Here is a 12,083-nt window from a genome sequence, read left to right as displayed (position 1 = left end):
TAGCAGCTATCAAAAGTATATCAGCATTTCATTTTTATTTTCCATTATAATCTTTATTTGGAAATATTTTATATGTATATGTGTGTGTATGTATATATATATATAAAATACACACACACACACATATGTAATGTTTGACTTGCTCAAGCCCCTTTTACTCTTCAAATCTTTTCTTATTAGTTGAAACTCTGGCTATTGGTGACATAGCTTAGAATGATCACCTGAATTTATTTCAGCACTAAGGGCTTTTGATGCTTCATACACCTTTAAAGATCATTATAACCCTAATTGTGCTCTAACCCTAACCCTAATCCTAAGATCCTGTTTTTCCTCTGCTATACTCACATGGTCTTAAAATGGGAGTTTACTCTGTGATCCTTTTACATATTGGTATAAAGCAGATGGTACTCTGGTGATAACTATTTGCGAACAATAGGAAATTGAGTTGGGAAAGGACAGTGAGTATGTAAATGTTTAGTGAGTGCCAAAACTATAGCCTCTAAGAAGGAACTTTGTCTTGTTATAACTGCATTTGAATACAGTTAAGATTGCCCAAATAAAATTTAACATGGCTCAAAATATGTTGTTGGTATTTTATGTCTCTTTATCAAATATAAATATTTGGTAAAGAATGCTTATTTTAACAGGTAAATAACACAGAGTAGCTATGATCAGAATTACTTGTACCGTTATCAGTGATGAGGAAGAGACTGAATCCTAATCATTTTACATTCTACTTTAGACTCTCCAATTTTTAATTTCTTAACCTGGACCTCAGATTAAGAGCTTTAGAACCTGGCTTCACAGTGACTAGCCCAGGATGCCTGATTGTAGAATTGCTTTGCCCTACTTCTTGGTGACCTTTAATTTACATTACCCTCACCAGCGCCAGTCAGTTGACCCCTACAAAATACAGCACACATTCCTATTAAAAACCCTAGAGAGGGACAGCTAGGTGGCGCAGTGGATAGAGCACCAGCCCTGGAGTCAGGAGGACCTGAGTTCGAATCCGGCCTCAGACACTTGACATGTACTACCTATGTGACCCTGGGCAAGTCACTTAACCCCACTGCCAACAAAAACCAACCAAACAAACAAAACCACTGAGAACATAGGAATAAATAGAATTTTCCTTATAGGTTACTACCTATAAAATGATCAGGTCAGCTAAACTCAGAGTGGTAATAAACTTCAGTGGTATGTATGCTGCTTGGTAGAGCATTCTAAGGCATAATATTTGATAACATAAATATATATTATTTTGATTTATTTTATTATTAATATTATTTTATTATTTATTATATTTATATATAATGATAATATAAATGAGTGAGTAATAATCAAAACTTTGGAACTTTACTAGGTAATGAAATCTGAAGGCTCCATAAAATAGCTTTGAAAATAATATATTGAATTTGTTATATACTTAAAATGAAAAAATAAACTGTGTGTAATAGAGATTCATGACTGCATGTACATTCCTCTTTTTCTGTACTGTTTGTATATGGGAATGCTTATCTTGTTTAGTGTTTAAGTAGAAAATTTCTTTTAAATTCTTTTAAAAAAATAATCCATCTCTTCATTTTTGTCTTCACTTTGGGGTGCCAGGTAGTCTATCATTTTTTAACCTCTAACCAGCCCAAATGCCAATAATTAAACATCTGTAGTAATCAGTATTCTACCTTTCAGCTTTCTTTTATATGTCGCAGGGATAAGATTTGTGAAAAAATAATCTTAATTTTCACTTCTTTTAAAAATATAATTAAATAACTAAAATCTGAAATTTATCTTTATCTCATATACTAGTTGCAGTTCTCTTATAGTCTATCAATTCTTTTTTTTTTTTAAGGTAGTTGGGGTTAAGTGACTTGCCCAGGGTCACACAGCTAGTGTCAAGTGTTTGGTCTGAGGCTGGATTTGAACTCAGGTCCTCCTGACTTCAGGGCTAGTGCTCTGTCCACTGTGCCACCTAGCTGCCCCTAGTCTATCAATTCTTACAAAATGCTTATAATTACTCCCAGCATTGTTACTAACATAGGCTCTTTACCATCCTAATATGAGATTTTTCAAAATTAATGTTGAAATTCTAGTTTAACTTCTAAGTCTCTGCACCATATAAACTCTTCTGTTTCTAGAGATTACTGGCAGCCAAAATCTATATTTCAGAAGGTTACAAAGGCATGATATAAACTTCAAAAACAGATTTCTTTGGTATAGGTGAATAGCCCAAACTGCTACAGTAGTATTCTTTGAAATTTGAAATTCTAGCAAGCTGGAAGAGGCTAGAGGGTGTGACCTGTGGTAGACTTGCAAGTCTGTTGTTGAAAGATCACCCTAAAAAAGGGTCATCACTAGAAGATTGGCCAATAGGTAATGAGCTTTTTAAGCCTGGCAGTTTATAAAAGCCTTCTACAAACTTCTTATAGAGTTGATAGTCTGTGTCATTTGTGGGAATAATACACCAATGAAGTCACACATTTTTGAAGACTAGCCTGGTATTTGTTTTTTTAAGAATATAATTTGGTTATGCCTTTAGTCTTGACATCACAATCACATCTGGAAGGGACCCCATCTCCCACTGAATATTCTCTTGTAACAAATAAAAACAAGCAAAAACAGCTGAAACAGTGATTACATTCAACCCTAGAAGACCCCTTGCTTTCTGCTTCAAGGAACTTGGCATGTTTCATCATCTGTTTTCCAGGAACATAATTAGTTTTTCATTTATTCAGAGATTGACTTTTTTTAGTGATGTTTACATTTTTTCCCCTGACTCATACTTTTAAAAAAAAAGTTTTTAAGTAACAAAAACAACTAATATTTGTATAGCACTTTAAGTTTTAGAAGTTATTATACACTGATTGTCTAATTTGGCCCTCAGAAAAAGCCCATGATGTTGAATTTAAATTTCCACTTTACAGATGTTGAAACTGAGGCTGAGAGAAGGTAACTACTTACTAAAAGTTACACAACTGATAAGACTCAAAAGCTGAATTTGAACCCAGGTCATCTTTTTTTTTTCCTGAGTTAAAAAATTTTTTTTCTATTTTATTTTCAGTTCCAAAGTCTCTCCTCCTCCTGCCCATTGAGAAAGCAAGAAATACAATACTCACTCCCTATATACATATGAAGTAGTACAAAAAAAATTTCCATGTTAGCCCCCCTCTTTTTTTTTTAAGACTTCAATTTGTATGCTAAGTTCATCAGTCCTTTATATAGAAGAGGATAGCATGTTTCATCATGAGTCTTTTGAAATTGTGATGGATCATTGTATTGATCAGAGTAGCTAAGTCTTTCACAGTTGATTATCTTTATTACTGTTATATAATATATATTTATAGCAGCTATTTTTGTTCTGGCAAAGAATTGGAAACTGAGGGGATGCCCATCAATTGAGCAAGTTATGATATATGAATGTGAAAGAATATTATTGTGCTGTAAGAAGTGATGAAGGGGATGGTTTCAGGAAAACCTGGAAAGACTTGTGTGAACTGTTGCAAAGTGAAGTGACCAGAACCAGAAAAATTTATACAATGATTCCTTTCCTTTGTTCTTTTATCTCTTTAGGGTATATAGACCTAGTGGTTCTGTTGTTGGGTCAAAGGGCATGTACAATTTTATAGCTTTTTGGGTGTAGTTCCACATTCTCCAGAATGATTGGACTAGTTCATAGCTTCATCAGTAGTGCATTAATATACCTATTTTCCCATGTCCCTTCCAGCATTTGTCATTTTCTTTCCTTTCATTTTAGCCAATCTGATGAATGTGAAATGGTACCTCAAAGATATTTTCATTTGTATTTCTTTAATTACTAGTGATTTAGAGCATTTTTTTAATTATGACTTGATAGCTTTGATTTTTTTCCCCTGAAAGCTGCCTGTTCATATCTTTTGACCAATGTATCAATTGGGGTATGGCATTTATTCTTATAAATTTGGCTCAGTTCCTTGTATGTTTGAGAAATGAAACCTTTATTAGAGAAATTGGCTGTATAGTACATGGGATGATTTCCATAGGCCCATCCCAATGTATAGGTATTCTAATATAATGTATAAGTATAATCACTATAAATATATGCATGATAAATACAAGATAACTAAATATAAGATAGTTCACATGGAGAACATAGCAATTGAGGGGAATCAAGAAAGGCTCTGTGTATCAGATTGTATTTGAAGTGATGGCATCTAGGAGTTAGAGGTGAGGAAGTAGTCCCTTTTAGGAATGGGGGACACCCCTGCAAAGATATAGAGATAGAAGATGAAGTGCATTGGGTGATGAACAGAGAGAAAGCTACTTTTTTTTTTTGCTGCATCATAGAGTATATAATAAAATTAGAAAGATAGGTTTGAGCCAGTTTGTGAAGGACTTTCAGTACTAAGCATTGCCTATTTTGTCTATTACAATCTTTAGCCCTTTTTTGGTAAAGAATTCTCTTCATAATTGAATCAGTCACAAAAAATAAAATACATAATTTCTGTTACGTGAAATTGAGAAGCTTTTGCATGAATTTTGCATCACTACAACCGGGAAAGGAAGCTATTGGTTAAGGGAAATTCTTGTATAATATATTTCTAGGTGTTTGATATCTGTGATATACATAGGGAATTAACAAACATAAAAGACCAAGAGTTATTCCCCAAAGGGTATAAGTAATCAAAGAATTTTCAAGGAAGAATTGCAAACTGTTAACAAGTAAGGTAGGGGCAGTATCCCAAGGCCCAATTCCACACAGACTAGGCTAGTTTTTTCTTAAAAGGTATTGACTCCTTCCTTGAAACAGCATGGGCAACACAAGCAGGGAAGGTAAGCCCAACTACGAGCAGTGCTGTATTCTTGCTCAGTAAACCTTCTTTTGATAGCTATTAGAGATGGACTATGAGTCCCTTATTTTGTTCTGTTCTTGAAACCAGACTATTGAATTAGTTTGAGGTCTGGCTTACATAACCATCATATGAAAGATTGTTCCATATTAGTAATAATAAGAGAAATGCAAATCCCATAGATTCACAAAAAATTACAAAAAATGGAAACAATGTTTAGAGGGGCTACAGGAACAGGCACTGTTACACATAAGCTCACATTTATACGCTTTATGCTTCCATTTTGGAAAACAGTTTGGAATGATTCAAAAAATAGTAACTAAGATAGCCATAACACTACCTGAAAATCCCATTACTGGGTGTTTGCGTGTGTACATGACAAGAAAGCCAAAAACAGAAAGAAAGGTCCCATGAATCCCAAAATATTTATAGTAGACTAATAGAAATTAGAGACAAAGTACATGTCTTATCAATTTGGGAACAACTAAACAAACTGTGGTAATGTAATTGAAATGTAATATAACTCCTGAAAGAAATGCTGAATATGAAAGCTAAATATGAAGAATTCAGAAAACTTGGGACAACAAAATACGATTACAGAAATCTGACTACAGCAACAAATGGAAAGAAGAAAGACAACAATTTTAAAAAAAAAGGAACTGAACAGTATATGCAATTATGATGACCAGTAAGCTAGTTTCTGGAGAATCATTGCAAAAATGAACTTTTCCCCCTTCTTTGCAGAAGTGGGGCCTTGTGGCTTTGGAATATTGAATATACTTTCAGACTCACTTAATATATTGGTAGGTTGTGCTGAACTGCTTTTTTTTCCCCCTTTTTAAATTTTTTGTTACAAGGGATGACATGCTGTGGGCCAGGGGAAGAAAGGGCTATTTTTGGAAATGAAGGTGAAATTAAAACAAAAGCTATTGTATTTTAAAAATGGTTTCTTCCCCAACCATGATTGTGAAAGGTACCTGATTTTGTTCTCTTATAATTTTTTTTATACGTCCATTTTGAGTTTAGTGTGTGTTATATGTTAAAGGATTTTGGTTTAAACTTAATTTCTGTCAAACTGCTTTTTAGTTTTCAAGCAGTTTTTGTTTAAAAAAAAAGCCCTTCCATGTAGTAATTTATGTACTTGAGTTTGACAGTTGCTTTCAGTTGTTTTCTTTTGCTTCCATTTCTCTCTATCTAATTGGTTTTAAGATTTACTCTTCAGGGATAGGCTTCAAGCAAAAGAATGTTATATAATACATTCACATTTATATATCAGTTTAAAGAGTGCAAAACACTTTTCTCATAACAATCCTGTGATGTAGGTAGTTGAAGCATTATCCCCATTTTGAAGATGAAAAAGTTAAGGTTCCAAGGATTCAGGTGTCTTCTCTGTTTTTATATATATTGGAACCACTAAATTACTGAGGCAGAATTTTAACCAGTCTCAGTTCTATGTTCAGCATTCTGCATACTGCTTCTCATATTAATCAATAAGATTATAGATACTCATATAAAAATCCCATAAGCATTCTAGCTTTATACTGCAATTAAAGAATTATACTTTCTCAGTTAACTTTTTTGCTTTTAGGTTTTGCTCGGAATCTGTCAGAAGGCAACAATGCTAATTATACAGAGTATGTGGCCACCAGGTGGTACCGTTCTCCTGAGCTATTACTTGGGTAAGTAATAATTTCCCATAAGGCCTAACTCTGTCATGATCATATTTTATGAGCCATTAAGAAAACTAAGCATTGCTTGAATTGATTAGGAATATGGATTTTGATTGTTTCTGAGTTGTTATTTGGGCATTTATGAATGATTGCCCAGTTAGATATTAGATAAATAGCTTGGGTTAAAATGTTGTCTTGCTTCTTGTTAGCTTTAAAAAGGCATGAAACTAAGTCAGGTACAAAAACTACATTGCATAATATAAAGGCTCATTTGTGTCAGAAAGTATGGCACAGTCCTCATTTCAAATAGTTTGTCCTTTAGCCCTCCAAACCATCAAAATATGCTAGAAATTCCAATATCGGGCAAATATAGCTGAGTAAAGCAAATTAGTAAGCAAGAAGGTAAAAATGTACGTGGCAAAAGATTAAAAGCTACAAAACATAGAGACTTCTGTACCTCAGAAATAGAGATCATTTATGAAAATAAATATATTCTAGTTCATATTGTTTATCTTTTTCTTGATATGTACGATGCGTATTTGTGTCACTGAACATTAACAGAAACATTTGCAGTAATAAGACCTCCTACTGTTGTGCCATGTGCACTGTTATAAAAACCCCATGCCATCGTGGCAGCAAGACAGAGGTATCTGACCATAATATGTTCTGATTTTTGGTTTAAAAAATATGTTCACTGTACTCATTAGCCCACTGTAGGCAATCAGTGCTGCCCACAGTGTGCTGGCATTTCTTTCATTAGTTCCCCCTGTTCAGTGCCCTTTCAGTACTTCTCAGGTCTTGAAAAAAAGAGCTTCTGGTATGTGGTTTAGTATATGTGGTCCCCACCCCCTTTTTGTTATCCTAAAGAGAATCTGGATATAACGAAACTTCATTATAACATTATTTGCTACTAAGAAGAATTCATCATAGATTGATAGATAGATATCTCTTAGGCCTATGATGAATTGTTCTTGGTGTGGCAAGTAAGAAACTGTGGTATTTATTTGCTACAGATAGATTCTTATGTTCCTAGGCTGTTGACATGGGATAAAAGGCAGCAGGATTGTGTACGGGAAAAATAGGACACTTCTTTAAATGAGTTGAGAACTTCACATTTTTAATTCAATAGGATTTTGTTTATTAAAGAGACTTTTAAAAAACTTGGTAGGAGGTATGTACATATTAAGCATATAGTTGTATACTAATATAGGATTTTGGAAACTTCACCCCTCATATTAAAAAATGTTTGATAATATAATCTATTCAACTCAGTCTGCCTCATAAACACTTCTGCTTATGTATCAGGCAACTTTCCCCTTGCTAGAGCTATTTTGTTTCCCTCATATAGTCATCTCCTAATTCAGATATAAAGTAAAGATTCTTTCTCCTCTTCTTTCCCCTCTCTCCCTCTTGTCAACCATTACTTCTGCTGCCACTGAAATATTAATAGTCCAGCTTCTGAAAGCAATTTTCTGGTCATCATTTAAGATGTTTTATATTTGTGTTATATGTTGAAATTATATTAATATTCTGTTATTGTGACATTCTTCAGATATTCTCTCAATTTTTTCAAATACCTCATTTTCCTTTTTTAAAGCTTAAATTACTTTTGTTTGAAATTAATCATGATTTTTTAAGGACTTGTATGTTTTTCATTGTTTTCTAGGGAAGGTTTGACAAACTCAAGGGGTTTAAAACAAGTACCAGGCTTTTTGCTTCTAGGCATTCATGTAGATTTTAAAATTGTAGTTACATTTTTATGTACTTGAAAAATCCCAAATATGTCACACCTATCTAACAGGAAGGTCCCACTTTTCTCTCTCTCTAATGATCAACATTTAGATAGTCTAAGCCATCTAGGACACAGTTATGAACCTAAAAGCAAAAAAGGCCTTAGAAAAAATGTCTGTCACAGAATCCATGTCCTTTACCTGAAGGAAGGGACTTGGAGCTATTCTCTAGCTAGAGAAGGACCTGGAATCATGTATGTAACAGATGAGTAGAAGTGGTGGAAGTGGAGGGGGGGCAGTGCTAAGAACTGAAATGTTAACTTACAGCTGTCATGTTGGCAGGACAGCAGACTCAGAGCAAGAATATATTCTGGGATCATTTAGTATAGGGACAGACAGCCCAAATTTCTCAGTAGTCCCAAAGGAAAAAAATTAATTAATATTAGATTAATTAAATAGATATTAATAAACAATAATTTAATAAAACAGTGGGAGCATTGCTGTCCTTAATGATAGCCCTGCACCATCATGAATATCATTTAAATTAGGTTTCATTTTAAAGTCAGGAAAGTGTACATATTTCCTCATGAGAAGGTTAAAAATGAAAACATGTTTAGTGCTTGCGTGGGATAAACTTCTTTTATCTGGAAAATAAATGGAACACTATTTCCCAGCAATGTAAGATGAATGAGATGTTAACTGAAGCAAAATGTACCTGTCTTCAACACAGATAAGGTTAAATACCTTTTATCAGACTATAGTAAGCCTTTAAGATTTTAAAGTATAAGTATGAACAATTTTCAGATCAGTGGAATGTAAAGTCATTGAAGGATAGAGTGATTTCATTTTTGTGTTTTAAGTACTAGCACCCAGCACAATTGTCTTGCACATGATAACCATTCAATAAATATCTATTAATTGAATTGAAATGCTGAGAATTACTAACTGAATAAACAGATCACAGAATATCTTTATTTTAAGTGGCCACATACATTAGTGTTCTTATGTAACATCTGACAAAATGAATTTCTGTAATCTTCTACTTCAGCCTTGCCATATAGGCATTCTCACTCTACTTGGCACTTTTCTATTGCCTTGAATGCTTAGAGATGCTTTAAAATACTAATCTTTCATTTTTTAAACAAAACAATTTGGAAATATGTATTATTTCTTTAATTGGTGTGATAATTATTCCTTTTGCTTTTCAGAGCTCCCTATGGAAAGTCTGTAGATATGTGGTCTGTGGGCTGTATTCTTGGGGAGCTTAGTGATGGGCAACCTTTGTTTCCTGGAGAAAGTGAAATTGACCAACTTTTTACTATTCAGAAGGTGCTAGGACCACTTCCATCTGAGCAGATGAAGCTCTTCTACAGCAATCCTCGTTTCCATGGGCTTCGGGTAAGGGATTTTGCCGGGGGGGTAACAACCCATACTCTGAAATTTTAACCATTGTTCAGTAAATCTACATGTCCTAATCTAATTATTGAATTCCATTCTTTTTCCCATTAAAATATTTATAATTCCTTATGTATTTTCTTTCTTAAATCTTATAAAGTGTTCCTTAATAACCAGAGAGAAAACAGCTAGAATAAATAATCATGCACAGTTTCCAAATTTGGGTGTGTTCAAAACTGTACAAATTTCAGATTTCTAAACCTTTTTTCTTGGCAAGTCTAAAGTATGATCATTTTTCTAAATCTTTGCAAAAACTATCACATTATTCATATAGCATATTTTGGGAGGAATTAGATATGTGAATGCTCATGGTGAGAGAAGAACTATCTTACTAATACAGTTCATTTTCTTCTCTACAAGTTAGAGAGAATTGGCTCTCAGAGGTTTAAGGACTTACTCAGGGTCCTACAGCTCACAGATGTCGGAGGCTTTGAGCTCAGGTATTCCTGACTCTGAGGCCCACCCTCTGTCTGCCCTGCCACTCTGCTATTTAGGAATAGAAATAAGGATAGAGAATAGACATTTAGGATAGGGAGGAAGAGGGCTGGCCTGGGTTCATTTCCCAACTCTGAAAGGATGTGTGTTACCTGGGCAGATCACTTTACCTGTCAGGGCTTTCCGCAGCTCTCTAAGATTCTAAACTGCAGAGGACATGCATTAGCAGAGGGAGTTTTCTCACTTGTAAATTCCCTATATCAGTGAAATCATATGGCCAGAACTAATATATAGCTATGTAAATAGAGAATATACATATAATATATATGAATATTTTTAGCTTATTGATATAATATAAGCCCTTTAAGTTTTATTTTTGTCTTTGTATGCCTATCCTCTAACCTTTTACACAGTAGGAATTTAGATTAATAGTAATTTTGAGAAGACACCTTGCATTAATCACTTCATAATTCATATTGTACTTGTTATAGGGCATGCTTTTGTCTCATCCCAATAAGAAGAAAAATGTGTTTTTTAAAAAGCAGTATATTGTCTCAAGCTGTCTTTCTTCTATTTCTAGTACTCATAAAGCTTTTAGTAAAAGCACAAAAAGGAGATTCTTAGGAAGTTTAGCCGCTCTTGAAGTTATATACATTGAATTTCTGTGACAGATGGACTGTTTGCCAGTTGCATTCTTTCTCCCACTTTCCCTCACCTGTCTTAAGGCTAGTTTGGACAGTAACTAAGCACTTCTGATATAATATGACATCTAGTAGCAGTCATGGAAAATAATCTGATTTCTCTTCCCCACAGTCCCATATTCACTTCTGGTGAATTGTTTATATTCTCTATTTCTTCTTTCTCCATATCTTTCATACCTTAATTAGCTCCATTTCATATAATCCTTGGCACACATACAAAGATCCTCTCAGCTATCTCATTAGCTCCACTGGGCTCAATTATGTCTGTGCAGGTATCTCCTAAAGGTACTTAGTCCTAGTCTCTCTCTTGAACTCCAGTCCTTTATCACCAGTGACTTATTAAACACTTCCAATTGGATGTCCCATAGATATATGTTCAAAGATAACTCATTCACCAACATCTACCCTCCCTGAAAAAAAAAATCCACCATCTAACTTCCCTGTTTCTGTAAGGTGAGGGAAAGGGGGAAAATGTATACAACTGACCGACAAGTCCATCTATCACATAGCTAGTTACTGTCTGAGGCCAGATTTGAACTCGGGAAGAAGAATCTTCCTGACTCCAGGGCCAGTGCTCTATCCACTGCACCACTCAGGTATTCCAAATGTTTAAATTTTCTAAGAATCTCTTTCCAGTGGTTTTATAAAAAGCTTTATGAGGACTAAAAACACTCGCTAGATTCAAACACTCCTTTTATTTCTGTGCCCTTAGTTAGCCAAAGTCCTTGAAAAAGTTGTCTACAATTGTTGCCTATACATCCTTTATTCTTACTCTTTTAAAATCTCTAAAATTTGGCTTTTTATGTCACCACTCAACTGAAAAAGTTTTCTGCTAAGGTCTAATGGTTTTCTTTTCCAGTCCTTAATCTCCTTGACCTCTGCAGTATCTGACATTGTGGAATAGCTTCTCCTCCTAGGTACTCTCTCCTCCTACCTATTCAGGATTCGGCTTCTTTTGCTTTGTTCCAGAGGGCAGAACTAGTAGCAATGAACTGAAATTGCAAAGAGGCAACAAATTAATGCTTAATATAAAGAAAAATTTGTTAACAATTGCATCTGTCCCATACACTGAACCTTATTTTCACCATTCAGCTTTCCTCCAATTTTAGTGGTATTAATAATTGGATCATCTTGGAAGCCCAGCCCCTCAAAGGAGAACAGATTTAAATTCTCTATCTGTAAGTGTGTTTTAGAACACATTTTATTAGGAAAGGGAAATAAATGAAAAAACCGTGACTTAAGTCTGGTTTTATTATCATCTGTTACTAA

At 34.2% G+C, this 12,083-nt stretch overlaps 1 protein-coding gene across 4 annotated transcripts in view; it reads left to right on the top strand.

Annotated features, from left to right (window-relative positions):
• CDKL5 (cyclin dependent kinase like 5) overlaps window positions 1-12,083 on the top strand; it is a 261,982-nt gene that overhangs the window by 188,186 nt on the left and 61,713 nt on the right. For all 4 annotated transcript variants that reach the window (XM_021007395.2, XM_021007396.2, XM_021007392.2 and 1 more), the window contains 2 exons: window positions 6,412-6,502; window positions 9,432-9,621. In XM_021007395.2, coding sequence (XP_020863054.1) covers window positions 6,412-6,502; window positions 9,432-9,621 — 281 coding nt within the window. The remainder of the gene's footprint in view (window positions 1-6,411; window positions 6,503-9,431; window positions 9,622-12,083) is intronic.

The sequence above is a fragment of the Phascolarctos cinereus genome, unplaced genomic scaffold, assembly GCF_003287225.1.
Source record: "Phascolarctos cinereus isolate Bilbo 61053 unplaced genomic scaffold, phaCin_HiC Scaffold_726;HRSCAF=1367, whole genome shotgun sequence".
NCBI lineage: Eukaryota > Metazoa > Chordata > Mammalia > Diprotodontia > Phascolarctidae > Phascolarctos > Phascolarctos cinereus.
The sequence above is the reverse complement of the archived record's forward strand: the minus strand, read 5'-3'. Positions and strand labels throughout refer to the sequence as shown.